Source organism: Sphaeramia orbicularis, chromosome 15 (assembly GCF_902148855.1).
Source record: "Sphaeramia orbicularis chromosome 15, fSphaOr1.1, whole genome shotgun sequence".
NCBI classification, from domain to species: domain Eukaryota; kingdom Metazoa; phylum Chordata; class Actinopteri; order Kurtiformes; family Apogonidae; genus Sphaeramia; species Sphaeramia orbicularis.
Genome location: NC_043971.1, coordinates 2,040,098 through 2,064,559, shown reverse-complemented (window position 1 = coordinate 2,064,559; position 24,462 = coordinate 2,040,098). Strand labels below are relative to the sequence as shown.

Below are 24,462 nucleotides of genomic sequence, written 5' to 3'. Positions count from 1 at the left end.
ATTGGCAGACAGGTGATGGGCGGAGCCTCAGACCAAAACACACAATGACATCATAAACGTCATTTGGGGCTGACACTGAGCTTTTCAAATGTGAATCTTCTGTCTGGACTACTACTGTCAGTGAGATCAGGACTGAAATGAACTGGATTCCTTCACGTCTGGGACAGTCAGAGCCATTTTAGAATGACTGAGAACAGAACTCCTACACACCGCACCTTTAAGTTTAAAAAACAACAACAAAAAACAGTGGTTCTCAGCTTGGGGGGGATGGGCACACCCTCCCAGGGTGGCATAATCACATGGGGGGGTCATAAGTGACACTGTCATGTGTGCGTGCGAGGGGGTGGGGGGTCAGTGATAAGGGCAGTGGAGCTCCCTTTGCCGTTCTCCCAGCTCCATCCACACAGCTGTACAACCCCCCACATCCTCCTCATACATGTCCGTCACACCACTGTTCATTCTGTTCCAGCTCTTGCAGTTTTAATTAGTCTCAGTATTGGACCGGTCCGGCCCACTTCAGATCACATGAGGCTGCATGTGGCCCCTGAAGCCCTGCTTTAGACTGAATGTGCTGTATTCTACATGAAGTCCTCTGCATGTGAAAACCATATAGAGGGTCTTAGGTGGTGACTGAGCGTCTGGGGGGCCTTACCTGTTCCTGGAAGGGGGCATTTGTCACAGCGAGGGCCCCAGGCTTTGCCCACGCTGCAGCAGCAGAGCTGTCTGCTCAGCTGGGCAGACACTGGGTGTAAACACTGCCTCCCTGAGCTGACCAAACGGAAGCAAGCCCCCTTCTCCTCTGGGACGGCGGGTATGTTGGCTGAAGAGAAGAGCAGGAGGAGGAGGAGGAGGAGGAAGAGGAGGAGGAGGAGGAGGAAGAAGAGGAAGAGGAGGAGGAAGAAGAAGAGGAAGAGGAGGAGGAGGAGGAGGAGGAAGAAGAGGAGGAGGAGGAGGAAGAAGAGGAAGAGGAAGAGGAAGAGGAAGAGGAGGAGGAGGAGGAGGAGGAGGAAGAAGAGGAGGAGGAGGAGGAGGAAGAAGAGGAGGAGGAGGAGGAGGAGGAGGAGGAGGAGGAGGAGGAGGAGGAGGAGGAGGGTGCACCACAGTGAAGGACACAGACACGGTGGGGAAAGAGGAAAGAAAAAGCAGAGAAATAAAGAGCTCCCCTTCACCAAAAGAGACTCTGCACAAACCTCACATGGTTTAAATATCACCAGAAAAACAGACATTTCATGTGAATAACTACATTAAAACAGTTAAAGTGCACCAGAGACAGCAGTGAAACAACACCAAGCAGACACACTAATGAACTGAACTCTACAGCAGCTCCATGCCAGCGCTTCATGCACTAATGGAGGTGGAGGACTGGCTCCCATCAGCACATGCAGGACACTTTGGCTCAGTTTGGGGGGGTTTCCAAGGCGTACGCTGTAGTCAAACATTTTCACAAACAAATGCTAAGTGGAAACTGTTCTGAATAAAACACACAAAACAAAGACCTCCAGAGGGAGGAACGTTCACTCCAACTTCTCCTTACTGACAAAAAAAAAAAAAAAGATGAAATCAAATAAATCAAAAGGAGCAAATCATTTCAGTTACTGGTTTAATACTTGACCTATTTTCCTAACAAATAATGGGACATCAGAACATCCGAACCCCTGAGCAGCTGCTGGAACGGGTCACATGGACCGGATGAGCAGTGACACCAAGGCCTTTTCATTCAGACTTCTCAGAAATGATCCTTTTACATTTCTGCTTGATCTCAGAATGTTGCTGTCCTTTGGGTCAGTACAAATGTGGACATGTTTGTACGGTGGCCCAGAGGTGCAACAGCCCCCAAAATTATCCACTCTAAGAAAAAAGACAACTCAAAAAAAAGATCTACTATAAGAAAAAAAAGAGAACAGCCCCAAAAATTATCCACTCTAAGAAAAAAAAGAGAACAGCCCAAAAGATTATCCACTATAAGAAAAAAAAGAGAACAACCCAAAAAAGTATCCACTCTAAGAAAAAAAATGAGAACAGCCCCAAAAATTGTCCACTATAAGAAAAAAAAACAAACATCATCCACCTTTTCAGTTAAGGGGGCGCTGTTTACCCAAAGGTCTCTTACTTTAAAATCAAGGCCACCACAAAAAATAAAAGCATAGGCTGAAAATTTTTAAGGCCTTGAGCTAATGTGGCTAATGCTAACGAAGTAACCCACTGTAAGTGGAGGTCGGTGCACTAAAAGTAAAGTTTTTCTAAAAATATATAGGGGATAATTTTTTGGGCTGTTCTTTTTTTCTTATAGTGGATAATTTTTTGGGCTGTTCTTTTTTTCTTATAGTGGATAATTTTTTGGGCGGTTCTCTTTTTTCTTATAGTGGATCATTTTTGGGCTGTTTTCTTTTTTTTCTTATAGTGGATAATTTTTTGGGTGATTCTCTTTTTTTCTTATAGTGGATCATTTTTCGTGCTGCTCTCTTTTTTTCTTATAGTGGATAATTTTTGGGCTGTTTTCTTCTTTTTCATACAGTGGATAATTTTTTGGACTGTTGCACCTCTGGGCCACCATACATTTGGAGGTGGATCCATCAGATTTGTTTGATCAGTTCCTTTTATTGACACTGACAGGTTGAATAAAGACCACAGAAAAAGAAAAGAAAGAAAAGAAAAAAAAAAAGAATAAAGACCACAGACTCCCAGTTCCTTTTACCACTGTATGTTTTTTTTTTTTTTTTTTTTTTTTTAATCATCTGTATTTAAAAATAAGCTCCACAGTATCTGTAGAGCTCATTTTTTTATGACTCATTTATCTCCGTTCCTTCATTTGACAGTGAGTATTTGTGAGCCCATCCCTGTTGGACTGATTTCTTGACAGATTTGTGACGGTCCCAAACCTCCTGACCTCACCCCGACCACAGGACGTTCCATCCTGGCGTCCAACTGTTGTTCATAAACAAACTGCTCTGGTACGATTATTTATGATCGTCCAAAAAACAATCACAAATCATCATTTCCCATTTCAGTATGAGGACAGATTCAATAGATGAGACTTGGGCCTGGTGGACTTTTTCCAGTTTTTATTTCGGGCTAATTGCTGAACTACACTACAGAGTTTGCTCCTGGAGGATTCTGTTGGTTTCTGTAAATTGGCTTAGAGTCTGGTTTGGACCAACTCCATATGTAAAGTGTCATGAGATAATTTTTGTTATGATTTGGTGCTATATAAGTAAAATTTTGAATTTGAAAATGAACAAAAAGTAATGTAATAATGTGTAAAATTAAGAATATAATCAACAAAATGAAGAAATCAAACACCAAAATAAACAAACATGCATAAAGTAATTAGCAGACTGAAGAGAATAATGAAAAAATAAGATAGAATAATACACAAGTGAAAAGTACTCACTAAAAAGAACACAAATTAATAAAATAATCAACGAAATTAACAAAAATGAGGAAGATAATCAACACAATTAAGAAATTACACAACAAAATTACGATAAAAGAATAAAACGATGGTAAAATGAAGACAATAATGAAGGAGATGAATAAAAAAATCAAAATATAGGGAACAGAAACATCAGAATGAGCAAAAAATAATATATATTTGTAATAATACTTTATCATATACATTGAAAACATCAGCTAACCAGCTCTTTGGTCATTTGGGTTCAATTTGTCTTTTTAAAGTATGTTTGATTTATTATGTTTTATCTCTGAGGCAGATAATTTCTAATAATTTCTAATAAACTGTACACCCTCCACTACTGTGGAAGGAGTTGGAAAATGTTTCCAAAATGATTATAGTGAGAAGTTTCTGTTACAAAGGGGTCAGGTCCAGTGGGGACACAGTTCCATGTTTGGTGTTCAATGGGCTCTAACTGTGTCCAGATAGAAGCTTCACCAATGTGTGTTCCAGATTCTGTCAGGAGGAGACTCAATAAACTGATACAGACTGATACCCACTGGACTGCATCCAGGAGGTGGGGGACAGACAGAAGGATGTTGGCAAAGCTGACTTCCATCATAGATAAGCCCCCCCCCCCCCCCCCCCCCCCCAAGGAGAGGCCCTGAGCAGCTCCTTCAGCTCCAGACTTTTACATCCACTGTGAAAGAAGGAGTTCTTCCACTGGTCATTCCTCCCACAGCCATCAGACTGTACAACAGTTCACTGACCCCTCCCCCCCACACCCCCCAACACACCCCCACCCCATATCACACTATGTATAAGTGCAACCACAATGTAAACAATGTAAATACCATTTTATATTTTAAATTTTTAAGAATGTTTAATTCTACTTGTCTTTCTTTTGCACTGATGTGTTGTTTGTTGCTGCTGTCAGCTGTGAAATCTCCCCATGATGAGTTCAGTAAAGTTTTATCTGATCTGATCTTTTCTGATATCATCTGATCTGATCTTATCTTATCTGATCTTATTATGTTATTGACTTGACTTCTTCCCAGGAGTCTCTGTGCTTTATCGCCTCACAGGTTTTCCCTGGATCATCACAGGTTTTCCCTGGATCATCACAGGTTTTCCCTGGATCCTCTCTGGACCTGCTGCTGTGCTCCTGCCTCTCTCCTCCTTTATCATCATCACTCACCTCTCCATATAGTTCTGATAGTGTTTATTCTACAGTTCCATAGATGTTCTAGTTCAGTTTTCTGTGCATCAGTTCTATCCATGTGTCTCCCCCTCCTCTCCCACTCTCCCCCAGTCTCTCTCTCTCTCTTTTCTCCTCCTTTCCTCTCTCTTTAACCCTCTCTCTCCTCCTGTCACTCGTCCATCCTCCTCAGTCTGGTTCTGCTCCAGGTTTCTGCTGTTAAAGGTACTTTTTCCTTCCACTGTCTCCACTCACTAGTGTTTACTCCTGGAGGATTCTGTTGGTTTCTGTAAATTGGCTTCAGTCTGGTTTGGACCAAGTCTATATGTAAAGTGTCATGAGAGAACTTTTATTATGATTTGGCGCTACATAATTTTATTTATATAGTGCTTTTTGATTTGATTTGATCTTATCTGATCTTATATCAGCAGGTATTTGTAAGTACTTAAGCATAGTACGGATGATGAGTGCATAAAATAAAACTTTTGCCAAAAATATTGTAAAATGTGCTCGGTGACACGGTTTCATCAAAATGTTACTGATTTTGACAAAGTTTACGCCACAGATTTAAACCGGGTTTCAGTGGGCAGAGTGACACAATTTCAGTTCTGGATCCTATTATGACGGAAAGACTAATGTGTCCAGAAAACAATTCAATATTTTTAATGTAAGCGTTTATTCTACATCACAGTAATAAGCTAACAAATGAGTGCAAACAGAATAGGATCAGAGAAACGTAGATGTTTCTCATAGATGTGTGTGTGTTCCCTTAACCTGACAAAAACCCTTATTTTTACATGATTAATACAATATCAACCTAATGAATCCTAATCCAAAAAAGACCACCGATTTGTGGAATGTAACTGTGTCAATAAATTGAAGGAAAAGGAAATAAATAAATAAATAAATGCTTCAGTGTGTAAAGTTCCCAGGAGCACAGTTAACTCCATTCTAGTTGTATGGCAGAAGTCTGAAACCACCAGGACTCTTCCTACTGTCGAGCATCTGGTAAAAATTAGGACCTAGGAGGAGGGAGGGCCTCGGTCAGGCAGGTAACCAAGAAATGAGCGGCTGTTCACTGGAGAAAGGACTGGATCTGCCAGGAGAAGGAAACTATCACTGCAGCGATCCGGAGTTAATGACGGAGCGATAAGAGCGAGTTAACGACAGAGACCTGCAGGAGGCCAAAGCACACTGCAACAGTCTGAGGAGGAGGAGGAGAACGGCCCTGCAGCCTGAGGAGAGGCAGGACAGGGGGGGGGGTCTGCAGGTCTTTTACAAAAGGGTGAAGATGACAAACAAAACAAAAAACCAAAAAGGAAAACCAGACACAGGGAACCATCACAGCAGAATCTGGTGTTCGCGTATATTGACGGAGGATTCCTCTGAGGCTGTTTTCTTATTCCTTAGCCTGTTGTTATTGCAATAAAAGACAAAATTACATTAAAACTAGGACACCATCTATCCCATAATAAGACCACAATATCATTTTACTTATATTTAATCACAATTAGGGATGTAACGATTACCGGTATAATAAAATGCGGTAAAATTGCAGACGGTTAGTATTATCATTTAAATTCTAATTCTCATGATAACTGTGTTTGATTACTGCACTTTTAGGGGAAAAAACCCTATGGAAAGTTCTGCTTTTATGTCAAATATTTGAGTAGAGTTTGAATTTATTACAATTTTGGTTTTCTATACCTAATATTTGAACCAATATTCACCTTTAAAGTCTGTGAAAAGGTTCGTTAAGCATCTGTGTGTTATTTATGCAATAAATTATATACATTTTTCAAATTGGATTTTATATTTTTTTGTGTTTTTTGTCCTTTTGTGTTTTTATAGTAGGTTAAAGTAAAAAAAATAATAAACAGATGATATAGATGAAGTTGTGCTGAAAAAACAGACCCCAAACATGGGTATAGTAAACATTTGTTTATATAGTATATAAAGCTTCTTTGGCCCCTCCCTCCTCTGTCTGCCTGCTCTCTTTGGCTCCTCCCTCCCCTGTCTGCCTGCTCTCTTTGGCTCCTCCCTCCCCTGTCTGTCTGCTCTCTTTGGCTCCTCCCTCCTCTGTCTGCCTGCTCTCTTTGGCTCCTCCCTCCCCTGTCTGTCTGCTCTCTTTGGCTCCTCCCTCCTCTGTCTGCCTGCTCTCTTTGGCTCCTCCCTCCCCTGTCTGTCTGCTCTCTTTGGCTCCTCCCTCCTCTGTCTGCCTGCTCTCTTTGGCTCCTCCCTCCTCTGTCTGCCTGCTCTCTTTGGCTCCTCCCTCCTCTGTCTGCCTGCTCTCTTTGGCTCCTCCCTCCCCTGTCTGTCTGCTCTCTTTGGCTCCTCCCTCCTCTGTCTGCCTGCTCTCTTTGGCTCCTCCCTCCCCTGTCTGTCTGCTCTCTTTGGCCCCTCCCTCTGTTGGGTTTCCACTGTGCTGTCCATACTCATTACCCAGGATGCATCATGCGTCCTCCATGCTGGCTGCTGGGTGGTGCAGTCATATCCCACCCTGATCACATGTCTCAGTGCTGCTTCTGAAGCCATCCTTGTTACGGGCAGATCGGTGGCAGATGGAAAACACATTTGCCACGTCTTTTGTCACAAAGCGATGGAAAGTGTCAAAGTGACAGGAAAGCTTTTGTTTGTGCGGCTCCGCCTGTCCACAGCCGCCATGCAAATGTAACACATTCATTTGTGTCAAACCTCCATCTCAGACTGACAACAAATGTGTCCAATAATGAATGAGAAGCCACAACACAGATGCAGCGGGGGGGTGTTGAGGATGTACTTACGTATGCAGGTGCTGAGCGTGGAGTCGGGCATGTATCCAGGTTTACACATGCACCTGTAGCTGCCCACGGTGTTCACACAGTTCCCATTAGGACACACCCCCTGCAGCTGGCACTCGTCCAAATCTGTCCATCAAAATAAGGACACAATGATTAATGCAAAGGAATTCTCTTAAATTGGATGGTGACACATTTCACTTCCATAATGAAACAGCTATTCTTTCCAGAATAAAAACCATTTCCATGGTGACAATTAGGCATGTAACGATCATCGGTATAACGATAAACTGTGGTAAAATTGCAGACGGTTAGTAGTACCGTTTAAATTCTAATTCTCATGATAACCGTGTTTGAAAAAACCCTATTTAAAGATCTGCTTTTATGTCAAATATTTGAGTAGAGTTTTAATTTATTACAATTTTGTTTTGTTATACCTAATATTTGGAACCAATATTCACTTTTAAAGTCTTTGAAAAGGTTCGTTAATAGATGGTATAGATGAAGTTGTGCTGAAAAAACAGATCCCAAACATGGGTATAGTAAACATTTGTTTCTATAGTATATAAAGGCAAAATCAAAAGGACTGAAAAACAGACAAAATAGACTCAGACCACTAAGGGTTAATATTTGAATGTTTCTGACACAGAAAGGACATTGTGTCTATTTTTTTTTTTTTTTTTTTCAAAATACAACTTGGTTAAATTATTTCAGTGTGTGTATTAGTACTTTTTGAAGAGTCTGAGCACAAATTCAACAATACCGTGATAATGATAACTGTGATATGAAATGTTCATATGGTTCCATCTCTAATGACAATACACACATATTATACATTAGACATTAGGCTGAACACAGACTGTAAAGAACAGCACTAATCGAACTCCTATTAACAGAGGCATTACAGTCATTATGTGTTCCAAACACCTAAGGGTTAACATTTATCAACATTAGCTGGAGACACACAGGACCGCTTACACAGAACACAGAAACCTCCTGTTTTCAGGTCTGCAGAGTCCAGCTGCAGAAAGTCACATGTTAACAGAACATACTAATATAATAATAATGTAATATACACATAGGAAAATAAAGAACATTGTAATATACAAGTTATAGCACAGACATTAGACTGGTTTTCCACAAGTTGAAGGGGCGCAAGGGATCACCTTACCCTAAATCTGACCCGGACCACTGTCATATGTGGTCTTAAATCTGACCCAGACCACTGTCATATGTGGCCCTAAATCTGACCCGGACCACTGTCACATGTGGCCCTAAATCTGACCCGGACCACTGTCATATGTGGTCTTAAATCTGACCCGGACCACTGTCATATGTGGTCCTAAATCTGACCCGGACCACTGTCATATGTGGTCCTAAATCTGACCCGGACCACTGTCACATGTGGCCCTAAATCTGACCCGGACCACTGTCATATGTGGTCCTAAATCTGACCCGGACCACTGTCATATGTGGTCCTAAATCTGACCCGGACCACTGTCATATGTGGCCCTTAATCTGACCCGGACCACTGTCATATGTGGTCTTAAATCTGACCCGGACCACTGTCATATGTGGCCCTAAATCTGACCCGGACCACTGTCATATGTGGCCCTAAATCTGACCCGGACCACTGTCATATGTGGCCCTAAATCTGACCCGGACCACTGTCATATGTGGTCTTAAATCTGACCCGGACCACTGTCATATGTGGCCCTAAATCTGACCCGGACCACTGTCATATGTGGCCCTAAATCTGACCCGGACCACTGTCATATGTGGCCCTAAATCTGACCCGGACCACTGTCATATGTGGCCCTAAATCTGACCCGGACCACTGTCATATGTGGCCCTAAATCTGACCCGGACCACTGTCATATGTGGCCCTAAATCTGACCCGGACCACTGTCATATGTGGCCCTAAATCTGACCTGGACCACTGTCACATGTGGCCCTAAATCTGACCCGGACCACTGTCATATGTGGCCCTAAATCTGACTCAGACCACTGTCATATGTGGTCTTAAATCTGACCCGGACCACTGTCATATGTGGCCCTAAATCTGACCCGGACCACTGTCATATGTGGTCCTAAATCTGACCCGGACCACTGTCATATGTGGCCCTAAATCTGACCCGGACCACTGTCATATGTGGCCCTAAATCTGACCTGGACCACTGTCATATGTGGCCCTAAATCTGACCTGGACCACTGTCACATGTGGCCCTAAATCTGACCCGGACCACTGTCATATGTGGTCCTAAATCTGACCCGGACCACTGTCATATGTGGCCCTAAATCTGACTCAGACCACTGTCATATGTGGCCCTAAATCTGACCCAGACCACTGTCATATGTGGCCCTAAATCTGACTCAGACCACTGTCATATGTGGCCCTAAATCTGACCCAGACCACTGTCATATGTGGTCCTAAATCTGACCCAGACCACTGTCACATGTGGCCCTAAATCTGACCCGGACCACTGTCATATGTGGCCCTAAATCTGACCCAGACCACTGTCATATGTGGCCCTAAATCTGACCCAGACCACTGTCATATGTGGTCTTAAATCTGACCCAGACCACTGTCATATGTGGCCCTAAATCTGACCCGGACCACTGTCATATGTGGCCCTAAATCTGACTCAGACCACTGTCATATGTGGCCCTTAATCTGACTCAGACCACTGTCATATGTGGTCTTAAATCTGACCCGGACCACTGTCATATGTGGCCCTAAATCTGACCCGGACCACTGTCATATGTGGTCCTAAATCTGACCCGGACCACTGTCATATGTGGCCCTAAATCTGACCCGGACCACTGTCATATGTGGTCTTAAATCTGACCCGGACCACTGTCATATGTGGCCCTAAATCTGACCCGGACCACTGTCATATGTGGCCCTAAATCTGACCCGGACCACTGTCATATGTGGCCCTAAATCTGACCCGGACCACTGTCATATGTGGCCCTAAATCTGACCCGGACCACTGTCATATGTGGCCCTAAATCTGAGCCAGACCACTGTCATATGTGGCCCTAAATCTGAGCCAGACCACTGTCATATGTGGCCCTAAATCTGACCCAGACCACTGTCATATGTGGTCTTAAATCTGACCCAGACCACTGTCATATGTGGCCCTTAATCTGACCCGGACCACTGTCATATGTGGCCCTTAATCTGACCCGGACCACTGTCATATGTGGTCTTAAATCTGACCCAGACCACTGTCATATGTGGCCCTTAATCTGACCCGGACCACTGTCATATGTGGCCCTAAATCTGACCCGGACCACTGTCATATGTGGTCTTAAATCTGACCCGGACCACGGTCATATGTGGCCCTAATCTGACCCGGACCACTGTCATATGTGGCCCTAAATCTGACCCGGACCACTGTCATATGTGGCCCTAAATCTGACCCGGACCACTGTCATATGTGGCCCTAAATCTGAGCCAGACCACTGTCATATGTGGCCCTAAATCTGAGCCAGACCACTGTCATATGTGGCCCTAAATCTGACCCAGACCACTGTCATATGTGGCCCTAAATCTGACCCAGACCACTGTCATATGTGGCCTTAATCTGACCCGGACCACTGTCATATGTGGCCTTAATCTGACCCGGACCACTGTCATATGTGGTCCTTAAATCTGACCCAGGACCACTGTCATATGTGGCCCTTAATCTGACCCGGACCACTGTCATATGTGGTCCTAAATCTGACCCGGACCACTGTCATATGTGGCCCTAAATCTGACCCAGACCACTGTCATATGTGGCCCTAAATCTGACCCAGACCACTGTCATATGTGGCCCTAAATCTGACCCGGACCACTGTCATATGTGGCCCTAAATCTGACCCGGACCACTGTCATATGTGGCCCTAAATCTGACTCAGACCACTTTCATATGTGGTCCTAAATCTGACCCAGACCACTGTCATATGTGGCCCTAAATCTGACCCGGACCACTGTCATATGTGGCCCTAAATCTGACCCGGACCACTGTCATATGTGGTCTTAAATCTGACCCGGACCACTGTCATATGTGGCCCTAAATCTGACCCGGACCACTGTCATATGTGGCCCTAAATCTGACCCGGACCACTGTCATATGTGGTCTTAAATCTGACCCGGACCACTGTCATATGTGGCCCTAAATCTGACCCGGACCACTGTCATATGTGGCCCTAAATCTGACCCGGACCACTGTCATATGTGGTCTTAAATCTGACTCAGACCACTGTCATATGTGGTCTTAAATCTGACCCGGACCACTGTCATATGTGGTCTTAAATCTGACCCGGACCACTGTCATATGTGGCCCTAAATCTGACCCAGACCACTGTCATATGTGGTCTTAAATCTGACCCAGACCACTGTCATATGTGGCCCTTAATCTGACCCGGACCACTGTCATATGTGGCCCTAAATCTGACCCGGACCACTGTCATATGTGGTCCTAAATCTGACCCGGACCACTGTCATATGTGGCCCTAAATCTGACCCGGACCACTGTCATATGTGGCCCTAAATCTGACCCGGACCACTGTCATATGTGGCCCTAAATCTGACCCGGACCACTGTCATATGTGGTCTTAAATCTGACCCGGACCACTGTCATATGTGGTCTTAAATCTGACCCGGACCACTGTCATATGTGGCCCTTAATCTGACCCGGACCACTGTCATATGTGGCCCTAAATCTGACCCGGACCACTGTCATATGTGGTCCTAAATCTGACCCGGACCACTGTCATATGTGGCCCTAAATCTGACCCGGACCACTGTCATATGTGGCCCTAAATCTGACCCGGACCACTGTCATATGTGGCCCTAAATCTGACCCGGACCACTTTCATATGTGGTCCTAAATCTGACCCAGAACACTGTCATATGTGGCCCTAATCTGTCCCGGACCACTGTCATATGTGGCCCTAAATCTGACCCGGACCACTTTCATATGTGGTCCTAAATCTGACCCAGACCACTGTCATATGTGGCCCTAAATCTGACCCAGACCACTGTCATATGTGGCCCTAAATCTGACCCGGACCACTGTCATATGTGGCCCTAAATCTGACCCGGACCACTGTCATATGTGGTCCTAAATCTGACCCGGACCACTGTCATATGTGGCCCTAAATCTGACCCGGACCACTGTCATATGTGGCCCTAAATCTGACCCAGACCACTGTCATATGTGGTTCTACATCTGAGCCAGACCACTGTCATATGTGGTCCTACATCTGAGCCAGACCACTGTCATATGTGGTCCTAAATCTGACCCAGACCACTGTCATATGTGGCCCTAAATCTGACCCGGACCACTGTCATATGTGGTTCTAAATCTGACCCAGACCACTGTCATATGTGGTCCTACATCTGAGCCAGACCACTGTCATATGTGGTCTTAAATCTGACCCAGACCACGGTCATATGTGGTCCTAAATCTGACCCAGACCACTGTCATATGTGGTTCTAAATCTGACCCAGACCACTGTCATATGTGGTTCTAAATCTGACCCAGACCACTGTCATATGTGGTCCTACATCTGAGCCAGACCACTGTCATATGTGGTTCTACATCTGATATGTATCTGATATTTTCCAATGTGACTTCAGTCTGAATGTCCAGGTCACATTTATCCGACCTTTACGTCATTGAAATGCGACAAACGTCACCATTCTCCGTCCCAGGAGGAGGAGAGGAGGAAAACCATATTTCCTTCTGTAAACACAGTGTGTGTCTGCGTGGTCACATGTTCCATCAGGACCTCTTTAGTGCATGTGGGTCACTTCAGGACCTCTTTAGTGCATGTGGGTCACTTCAGGACCTCTTCAGTGTATGTGGGTCACTTCAGGACCTCTTCAGTGTATGTGGGTAACTTCAGGACCTCTTCAGTGCATGTGGGTCACTTCAGGGTCACATTCAATTCAGACTCAACACTGATAGAAGTTGCATTTAATGTAGAATATGAACCAACACAGAAAAATCAGATTTCACCAAAAAATCCAAATTGTGCATTCAGACCTGCTGTGTGAACGGAGCCTTATTTGACGTCCTTTGACTTAAATTACAGTGGGCTGGTTCAGATTTATGTAAAACACCACTGAAGCACTGCCAGACGGACATCTAGAACTAAATGTCTCTGATATGTTTGTCTTTTTTTAAAACACAACAACTCAGACTTGAGTCGCTGCTGAATAATCCCAAACGGTTGAGTGGACCTTGTGTGCAGTGAGGTTATTATCGTTAACGAAAACTAATGAAATGACGACAACTAGAATTCTAAACACATTTTCATTAACTGAAATAAATAAAAACTAAAATTAAAAGAAAAAACAATACCTAACTGAAACTGTATTGTGTGTTTACAAAACTAACTAAAACAGATAAAAATTATGGATAAAATTCCCTCAGTTTTCATCTTTGTCAATGTCGGATTGATACGAAATCGATTTCTTTGTCTCTCTCAGTTTTCTGTGCTGTCTCCATACGACACTTTTTGCTCCGTCACTTGTGTTCACTCTTTGTTTCCAGTCGTCTTCTGGTCCCCACTCTACCTGGAAACATGGAGACCACTAAATTACAACTAAACTACAACTAAGCATTTAGAAAAAAATGAAAACTAATAAAAACTATCAAACCTGCTCTAAAAACGAATTAAAATGAACTGAATTAGAGAAAAAAAGTCCAAACTAAATCAAACTAAACTAGAATGAAAAATCCAAACCTATTCTGCCCTGGGTGTGCAGTCAGTGGTGGACGTCAGAAGTCCTTCCTGTCCGGTCCCACTCACTGTAGGTTGTCTTTTGAACTGAACTGTAAAATATGTTGTGGTTTCTACAGTCCGAGCCCTTCAGTGAGAGCAGCCTTGGCTCAGATAACAGACTGTGACTCATGTCTGTAATCCCACCAGGACATCCCAGCTCACAGGTGAAAGGAAAAAAGCTTTTGATTCAGTTTGATTAAGAGGCTGCTGACAGCCGGCCTTAGTGGACCTCCATGTTATCCGTGTCCTGAAAGTCCAGAAGTCTTTACTATTTTATCTGGTTACACCTCGCTTTTGGAACACAAAGGTATAGTAGAGGAGACACTAGATGTCGGAAAGGAAGACCCTGTAAATCAGGGGTCTCAAACTCGCGGCCCGTGGGATATATTGTGGCCTCCTACTTGACATCAAAGTTTAGTATTAGTGTGGCCCACACAAAGTTCTCAAACGTACGATTTTGCTAAGTCTTGCCACATTTTTACTATATTTACTAGTGGCATTGTACCCGTGGTGCCATTGTACGATAGCATGACAAGTAGAAGTTGTCTGCCACCACTGTCCATTTGTAAACTACCATTTAATCATGCATTGTGCGGGTAATAATTTGAGCCAACATGCAAGGAATGAAGGGAAGAGCATGTATTTGTTTGGCCTGTCAAGCAGGATTACATTCATCCAGCGGTAGTGAACTGTAGCCTTCACAGCAGAGCATCATCTGCTAACAGTAGAAACGTCCTGAACGGCAGCAGAACAGCCAGTGTTGGGCAAATAACTTCGAAAAGAGTAATTAGTTACAGTTACTAATAACTTTTCCAAAAAAGTAATAGAATTAGTAATGGTATTACTCCTTCATAAATTTAATTAGTTACCAGGGAAAGTAATTATTGCCTTAGTTTTTTGAAAAACCTTCAAATATGTAAAAGGAAACTGATTTCTGAGCGTGTTTCACGGCCCTTTGCATAGAGTAGAACAGCAGACAGGTACTGAAGACCAGGACTGTGGTGAGGCTGGGGTCCACCAGGGCCCGGCTGGGGTCCACCAGGGCCCGGCTGGGGTCCACCAGGGTCCGGATGGGGTCCACCAGGGTCCGGCTGGGGTCCACCAGGGTCTGGATGGGGTCCACCAGGGCCTGGCTGGGGTCCACCAGGGTCTGGATGGGGTCCACCAGGGCCCGGCTGGGGTCCACCAGGGTCTGGATGGGGTCCACCAGGGCCCGGCTGGGGTCCACCAGGGCCCGGCGTTTCCACCACATGAATGCATATGTGCATTTATAGAAGCAGATGCTCCTCCAGTTAATCCCACATCTCCACTTTTTCCAGTCACTCCTGGATACAGCAGTAAATGTCTCCAGTCCAGTCAGTCGGACTCACTGATAACTCCTCCCCTAAATTAGCTGATAACTCCTCCCCTAAATTAGCTGAAAACTCCTCCCCTAAATTAGCTGCGCACGTAGCTGCGTTCAAGTGCATGTGTTGTGCTGGGACAACTCAAACTCGCAGATGTCATTAGTGGTTCAGGTGAAGGGGGCGTGGACAACTCAGACTCATGGACACACAGGTGAAGCGTGAAGGCAGTGTGGGGGGTTTGAACAGAAGAACGGCTCGTAAACAAAGGGCTCGCAACAAATCGGTTCTTATCGTTCAGTTAAAAGAGCCGTTGAAAAGTGTCGACTCATCCGCGAAAGTCACATCTCTCGTGCCTGGCTGAGTGAGCCAGGACAGATAAAATCTCCCAGAATACCTCACAACATTTGAATACGGACATAAAATTGTGCCTAGTAGATAGTCGGGTAATGTTTCTATTCATTTGGTGAGTTTGGCGGCGATTGGTCCTGTGAAGGCTGAGGAAAACCCGTACAAACGTCCTCCTGTGCTGCAACATCGGGACACGGGACACGTGCCGGATACAGAACGTCCATTATAGTGGGATCTTTATCACTTATGGGCTACCATAGATAGTCTCGTGACAGCTTCTGCTGGCATTTGTTCTCAACAGTTGTCAAGCTAGCCAACCGCAAAGTACTTGGGGAAGTATGAATGTTCTGTCACGTTTCCACTACATGGAACTGGCTCGACTCGACTCAGCTCGACTCGACTCTGGTACCAGGTCCTATTCCATTACAGGATACTACCCACTTTACAGTACCTGGTCGTCATGGTGATGCAGTGTGTTACTTCCGTGTCGTCTGCTCAGAGTTGCTGATAAACTCGCTCGTTGCGTGCTGTCTCGTCAAACTCATGCTGAATTTTTACGTCGGCCACCAAAGACTGAACCTCCTGACTGAATGGTGTAGTTTTACAGACTGTCATCCTGCCACTATACTGACTGTACACTTCCACATCTGGTTTTTGTAAAAGGGCGGGTCACACAGACAACAGACAGCAGGTCTGTCTTGGCGGAGGTCTGCAGTCTCCAAGTGCTTTTCTTGTCTGTATCAGGGTTCTCAAACTCATGTTCTTTCAGGTTCCACATTCAGCTCGATTTAATCTGCAGTGGACCGAACCAGTCAAATAAGAACAGAAGAACCTAGAAATAATGACAACTGCAAATTTTTGTCTTTGTTTTAGTGCAAAAAAGCCCATTAAATTATGAAAATACTTACTTTTATAAACTATCCAAATAAAAAACATGTGAATAACCTGAAAAAACTGAAATTTCCTCAAAAAAAAAGTGCAATTTTAACAATATTATGCCTCAACTACAACTACAACGACACTAAACACTGAGGAACAGGCAGAAAAGAGTTCAAATTGGGCTGAATTTAATACAGATATTTCAGGTTATTCACATTTTATTGTTACAGGATAGTTTGTAAATGTCAATATTTTCATACTTTAATGTTATTTTTTGCACTAAAACAAGAAAAAAATTTCAAGTTGTCATTATTTACAGACATAATGTAATATTATTTTTTCCCATCAAACCCAGTAGTAAATCTGCAGTCGTTCTTTTTTGTGGGTTCTTCTTCTGTTATTATTTGCCTGTAGATCAGATTGGTCTGGATGTGGAACCGACACTAAAATGAGTTTGACATGAATTTTTGTACTTTGTAAATTCATCCCAGGGGTCGGATTGGAACCCTTGGGGGCCAGATTTGGGCCCCGGGACGCATGTTTGACACCCCTGATTTATATTTTGCTGTAACTTATTGACAGGACTGAAAATATGTGTAATAAAACAGATGCAGGATGCGTTTTACCTTCATAACTAAACGGAACTGGATTTGTAATTTCATGGGGACATGAGCTTCGGAGACACAGGATTAGGAGGAAAGGACCCCGCTGAAGTTCCCACACAGACTCTTACCTTGGCAGTGAGAGCTGTTGACTCGTTTGTAGCCCTGAGGACAATCTATCAGAGGAATAACTGCGAAGAGAGGAAACAGAAAAGAGGGCACACATTTTAGTCTCATCACAGACACTGGAAGTGAGGTTCGAATAGTTTTGGGTTTTTCATTCTAGTTTTGTTTTATTTAGTTTTTTTTCTCTAATTCAGTTCATTTTAATTCGTTTTTAGAGCAGGTTTTCTATTTTTTATGAGTTTTCATTATTTTCTAAATGCTTAGTTTTAGTTTAGTTTTAATTTAGTCGTCTCTTTTCTCTTCTTCTCTGTCGTCGTATTCAAATCAATCCCAGACAGGACTCTGCTGCTTTAGTCTCCATGTTTCCAGGTAGAGTGGGGACCAGAAGACGACTGGAAACCACAAGTGAACACATGACGACAGAGAAGAAAAGAGACGACTAAACTAAAACTAAACTAAACATTTAGAAAATAACAAAAACTAGCAAACCTGCTCTAAAAACGAATTAAAACTAAATGAATTAGAGAAAAAAAAGTCAAAACTAAATAAAACTAAACTAGAATGAAAAATCCAAAACTATTAGAACCTTGGTTTTGGTGTTATAAAGAACCGTACTAAATTTTTCCGACAAAAGAAGAGGAGGTAGAAGCAGCAGATTCACACAAACTGTCCCATGGTCCACATGATAGAACAATATTCAATTCTCTCTCCCATCTTTTTTTAATATAATCTGTTGACTTTCCTTTGCCTTTTGACAGGCACAGATAGAGCTTAGAAATAATAGACGTTGTTGTTGTGCTTTTTTTGCATCAGATCGTTAATATTTTGCAGCAGAACCAGGTTGTGAACCCCGCAGGACAAAAGCAGGAGCAGCGTTTGGGTCTTTTTGTTTCCTTTCCAGTCAATCGCTCCATTGTGCCACCAGTTGCTGGTAAATACATTGGCTTTGGCGCTCAAACAAGTGTGGCCTTGTTCCTCAGTTGAGTAACTTATCAATCTGCTTTCAGGTATTTGGTACCACCTCTCGGCCGGTGCCTCAGCAGCAGCTGCTCTGTGTACAGATTTACACTTTGACTTCTTATTTGTCCAGATTAATGGAGCTGCTGCGGTACCAGCTCCTGTTCACCTCTTAGTCTTTGTTTGTTACCACCATCGTGTGCTGTCTCTGCTGTCTTTTCTTTGATTAGTTCATGCATTAACTTTTTACATCGTTTAACATTGCTTTTAAATTAATGGTAATGCACTGTCTTTAGTTTGAATGAATGAATGAATGAATTCATTTTTAGTTTTACATCAATCATTGTACTCAGTACTTTAATTGTAATAAACATGAAAACCAAAAAAGGAACAGGCTAGAAGCAAAAGTTTATTTTTTTAACCTATCCTTATCACCTAATACACCACACACAGTATATCAGCAGGGCTGTCAAACTCATTTTCTTTCAGGGTCCACATTCAGCTAAATTTAATCTGCAGTGGGCTGGACCAGTGAAATAATAACAGAATAAAATATAAATAATGTCACTGGGTTGGATCAGTCAAATACTATCATAATAACCTATAATTACTCACAAATCCACATTTTGTCCTTTATAAATATAAACATTTTCATGTCATTTTACTGTATTTACACTAAAACAAACTGACATTTCACAAAAACGCAAAAAACCTGAACAAATACGAACATTTTGAAATGTCTGAAGTGTAATTTTACCAATATTCTGTTTGTTATTAAATGTTTTGTGTATTCGTTGATCCACTGTACATTTTAATTTAATGTTAAAATGATAAACTGAGACATAATATTATTAAAATTACACTTAATTTTCTTCAGAAATTTCAGTTTGTTCATGTTATTCACATTGTTTTAAAGGATAGTTGGTAGATGGAAACATTCTCATCGCATAATTGTACTTTTTTCGCTCTAAAACATAGAGGAAAGTTTGGAGTTGACATTATTTATATTTTATTCTTATTTATATTATTTTACTGGTCCGGCCCACTGCAGATCAGATTTAGCTGAATGTGGAACTGAACTAACATGAGTTTGACCCCCTGCTGTAGTGTAGATCCTCTGACTGTCACTGTCTTCAACAGCAAAATAAAGACGCTGAGCTACAGTCAGTAGGACTGGTTAGACGAGCCTTGTGCTGCTCCGAGCATGAAAAGGCAGGTGACTTTCACTGTGGAGTTATTTCTAGAGAAGGAAAAGCAGTAAATGCCTGGGGGGTGGGGGTGGGGGGGTCCTGCTCCACAGCTCTTTTTAAAGGACTTGTTACCCAGATACAGTGTGTGTGGTTGGAGGGGGGGTCAGTCTGAATGAGGCCGGGCTTTTTATGTCGTCGCTGACTATTCAACCTTTGTCCCTTTATAGAACTACATCCCTTCAGTACCCCCCCCCCCATTCAAAAGAGCAAAAGTATGACATGGAAACTAGGGATGGAACCATATGAAAATTTCATATCACGGTTATTGTGACCAAAATTATCACAGTTATCATTATTATCATGGTATTGTTGAAATTGTGCTCAAAATGTTCAAAAAACAACTAATACACACACTGAAATAATTTAACCAAGTTGTATTTTGAAAAAAAATTATATACCGGTAATCGTTACATCCTTAATGGAAACACATTGACCTTCAACACATGAACCGCTGCTCAAACACACGGACCCCCCACCCCCACCTCCACCCCGATGAGCAGAACTGTTCTGGACATAAGGGAGTGAAGAACTGACTGGAAGAGTCCTGTGTGTGGACGCCAGTCCAACCAGAATACAAACTACACACATGCTGGAACTACTTCAACCATCACACACTGCTCTGATCAGAAGGTTAAAGTTCAAAATGATGGTGTGAGCCTTTGATAATACATTCAATTAGGGATGTAACGATTACTAGTATAACAATAAACAGCAGTAAAACTGCAGACGGTTAGTATTACCATTTAAATTCTAATTCTCATGATAACTGTGTTTGATTATCACACTTTTAGGGGAAAACACTCTATGAAAAGATCTGCTTTTATGTCAAATATTTGAGTAGAGTTTGAATTTATTACAATTTTAATTTTCTATACCTAATATTTGGAACCAATATTCACTTTTAAAGTCTTGAAAGGTTCGTTAAGCATCTGTGTGTTATTTATGAAATAAAGTATATACATTTTTCAAATCAGATTTTATATTTTTTGTGTGTTTTTTGTCCTTTTATGTTTTTATAGTAGGTTAAAGTGAAAAAATAATAAACAGATGATATAGATGAAGTTGTGCAGAAAAAACAGATCCCAAACATGGGAATAGTAAACATTTGTTTATATAGTATATAAAGGCAAGATGGAGAAAAATCTAAAATGGATGGAGTTCCTGGTATAATAATAATAATAATAATAATAATAATAATAATAATAATAATAATAATAATAATAATAATAATAATACGCTGCAAAAAAGGAAAATCTGACTTAGATAAAGTGACTTGAATCTGGAATATTTATCTTGAAAGATATATTTTTTTTTTACATTTATTTAATTATTGAGTCTTAATCTTGTTCAGATGATTTGATTTCTTTCAAGATTTTTCTTCTTGCTCTACCCCACTGAGATATTACAACTAATTTAAACAATATTTATCATAAAACCAGCTCCACTGTAGGAAGATAAGGATGGAGGACACAGGAACTGTTTACCCTCAACACATTTGAACTGGCTTTATGCAGTTCTGAAACAAGTGTGTTCTACTTAAAATAAGAATTTGATCATTCTATAATAATATTTATAATATTTTCTTATTTTAAGAAAACCTGATGAGTGCAGTTTTTTCCTGCTGCACTGGCAGATGGTTTTACTTGAAACAAAACATTTTAAACCAGTAATGAGTTTAATTTTCTTATTTTTGTATAGGCCTTTTCTGCAGTGTAATAATAATAATAATAATAATAATAATAATAATAATAATAATAATAATAATAATAATAATAATAATAATAATAATGCATGTTCATTATTGCAAATATTTATAAAATACAATTCCACTGGTTGTGAAACCACTGAAAACCTTTTCTTTGTACATTTGGCAATAAAATACAAATTGAAGTGAATAAATAAGGACAGAGTTTCAGGGTTTAAAGTGTTCCAGGTGGACTTTGGATGTACTCACATGGTTTCTTTGGACACTTCTGGCATTTGTGGAAGCCCCAGGACGTCCCCATGATCCCACAGCACTGGTCCTGTTTGGTGAGACCAGGTAGAAGCTTCCCACACTGACCCACAGAAGACGACATGTAAAAGGACACACACACATGAGTCCAAATCTGTCTGCTCTACACCTGAACCACACAACCTCCGAGAAACAGAAGAGAATGAACGGCACTGATTTATCCAAGAGCCATGTCCGACAGGACATTCTACACATGGACTGGACTATTTTACATGTTTGGTTATTAGAGCACACTTGGTTTTCACTGTCTGTACATGTTGGTTTGGACCTGATGTTTCCAGGTAGAGTGGGGACCAGAAGACGACTGGAAACCACAAGTGAACACAAGTGACGGAGCAAAAAGTGTCGTATGGAGACAGCACAGAAAACTGAGAGACAAAGAAATCCATTTTATATCAATCCGACACTGACAAAGACGAAAACGAAGGGAATTTTATCCATAATTTTTATCCGTTTTAGTTAGTTTTATAAACACACAATACAGTTTCAGTTAGTTATCATTTTTTTCTTTTAATTATAGTTTTTATTTATTTCAGTTAACGAAAATGTTTTTACAATTCTAGTTTTCGTCATTTCATTAGTTTTCATTAATGATAATAACCTTGCATCAGATATGACCCATTAGGACGTTCAGAGGCTCCGTAGTTACCATGGAAACACCATCATCTCCAACATCAATGCCAGTGGATGGACACACTGTGTTTATGTTCAGTTAATGACAGACTGGACTGAAAAAGACACTGTTTATTCAGTTTTATCTGTTGTTGATACAATAACCCTCAAATATAATCTCAGTACGATGAGTAAAGTATATGGTCACTACATTAAATAAGAGGAAAATACCAGATTTTCACTGAAAAATGCAAAACACAGAGGATATTGTTATAATAGATGGTGATAAATCACTTAAGAAAAGTTAAATCTAGAGAAAAACAGACTTTGGAACTGCCACAACAGAAGGCCTGGGTCTGTTTGAGTCCAGATTAGATGACACGTTCACCAAGGGTGGAAGAAAATATCAGTTCTGCAATATATCACCATATTTCATTTCACAATACTGTATCGATATTAAAAAGTACTGTATGGATATTTTTAGGTATTTATTCAAATGCAGATACTGTGGAGGTTCAGTTTTGTTTTTTGTTCTTCTTTTTTGTTTATATATGTTGTCACCCTGGGTCATAATTTGTCTATTTGTGTTTATATGTATATGTTTTCTGTGTAGTGCGTTCTCCCCCTGTCCTGTAGGTGTGCTGTGTGTGTCTTGTGTCTTTTGTTTTTGCAGGAAGCTGATTGGTGGAGTGTGATTGCCCGGCCCCTTTAAATGGCCCTGGACCAGCCGTTCTCTCTCTCCTTGTCTACTGCCAGCTCCCAACTGTGTTTTCTGTGTGTGGTTGTCAGTCTTCGTGCCTTCATGTGATAATTTGTATTTGTAGATAGTTGGAAATAGAGTTTTTGTAAATCGATCCTTTTTCCTGGTAGAGGAGGTCGGCTCTTTTATTTTCATGTTTTCTCCTGTTTTGTCTTAGGGAGTTTAGGTTAGTTTTCTGTATTTTATTTCTTGCATTTATTTTGGAGTAGGCAATTTAGTTTGAACTGTGAAGAAGATATTTTGTTTGTTGTTTTAGCCGCACCCTCCCCTAACCCTTCTTTAGTTGTAAAAAAATAAATATTGTGAACTTTAGTTTTTGACTGACGTGTGTGCTTAGGAGCTGGGAGGAGACAAAGTAGAGCATATTATGTTGGCCCTGGTGAACCCCTAGGCCGGGGCGTGACATTTAACACTCTTATATTCAATAATGTTGGTTCCTTTGTTTGGATTGAACTCAAATCCTGTTCTGATGTTAGTTGTGAACTAATAGAATCTGAACATTTAAACAGGATCTGAAACTGGAATGTCTGTGAAACAGAATTTCAGTTTGAACACAGTTTGAACATTTGGTGATAGAACATTAGATCCTGTTGGGATCAAATAAAAATGTGTTTAGTATTTGTGCAGATTTCTGGTGGAATTCAATTCTTCAAGGAAATAATCATTAAAAAAAAGAAACAAACAAAAAATTGCCTTTTTAACAGTATCACGATATATCGTCATATATCGAATTGCGATCCTAGTATTGTGATTTGTATTGTATCACCAGGTTCTTACATAGCCCTAATGTTCACTGACATGTTGGTTGGTCCTTTTTTGCGGCGGCAGTGCCTACCTGACTGCCCGCCGTCTCCTGGAAGCATCGGCCCAGTGTGTTCTTGGATGAGACCGGCTGGTACTGAGGGACGTGGTATCCATGGTGACCGGGGTAGACCACGTTGTAGCCGTGGTGCTGGACCTTCTGGCTGCTCTCGCTGTGGTGGTAGGTGTACGTGGAGGAGGCGGAGCCGGACTGGGAGCCTTTGAGCGTGCGTCCGTTGTTGTGGTAGTTGTCCAGCTGAGAGACCTGATGGACCTGGACCGACGCCTCCGGAGGATGTTTGATGTGGATGTTAACGAAGCTGGGGCTGAACACTGGAGACGCACACACAACACACACAACACACACACAACATATACAACACACAACAAACACAGCACACACACAACACACACAAACACAGCACCCGTCAGTGAACACCACACAGACCAAGGCTTTACTCATGACCTTCCTAAAGTTTTCCAGAACTTTTTATGTTTTCTTCTGTTATTCATAATTATCCTACACCATACTCTAACTCAGGGCTGTCAAAGTCATGTTAGTTCAGTTCCACATTCAGCTAAATCTGATCTGCAGTGGGCCCAACCAGTTACATAATC

General features: G+C 41.8%; 1 protein-coding gene across 3 annotated transcripts in view; it reads right to left on the bottom strand.

The window, feature by feature from the left end:
• The window catches only part of LOC115434568 (latent-transforming growth factor beta-binding protein 1), a 110,862-nt gene that overhangs the window by 61,577 nt on the left and 24,823 nt on the right, over positions 1-24,462 (bottom strand). For 2 of the 3 annotated variants that reach the window (XM_030156602.1, XM_030156603.1), the window contains exons 3-7: positions 23,879-24,177; positions 21,612-21,714; positions 17,456-17,515; positions 7,373-7,495; positions 653-820 (exon numbers count right to left, since the gene is read on the bottom strand). In XM_030156602.1, the coding sequence (XP_030012462.1) occupies positions 653-820; positions 7,373-7,495; positions 17,456-17,515; positions 21,612-21,714; positions 23,879-24,177 (753 nt within the window). The remainder of the gene's footprint in view (positions 1-652; positions 821-7,372; positions 7,496-17,455; positions 17,516-21,611; positions 21,715-23,878; positions 24,178-24,462) is intronic. The other variant, XM_030156604.1, reaches the window with a different exon arrangement.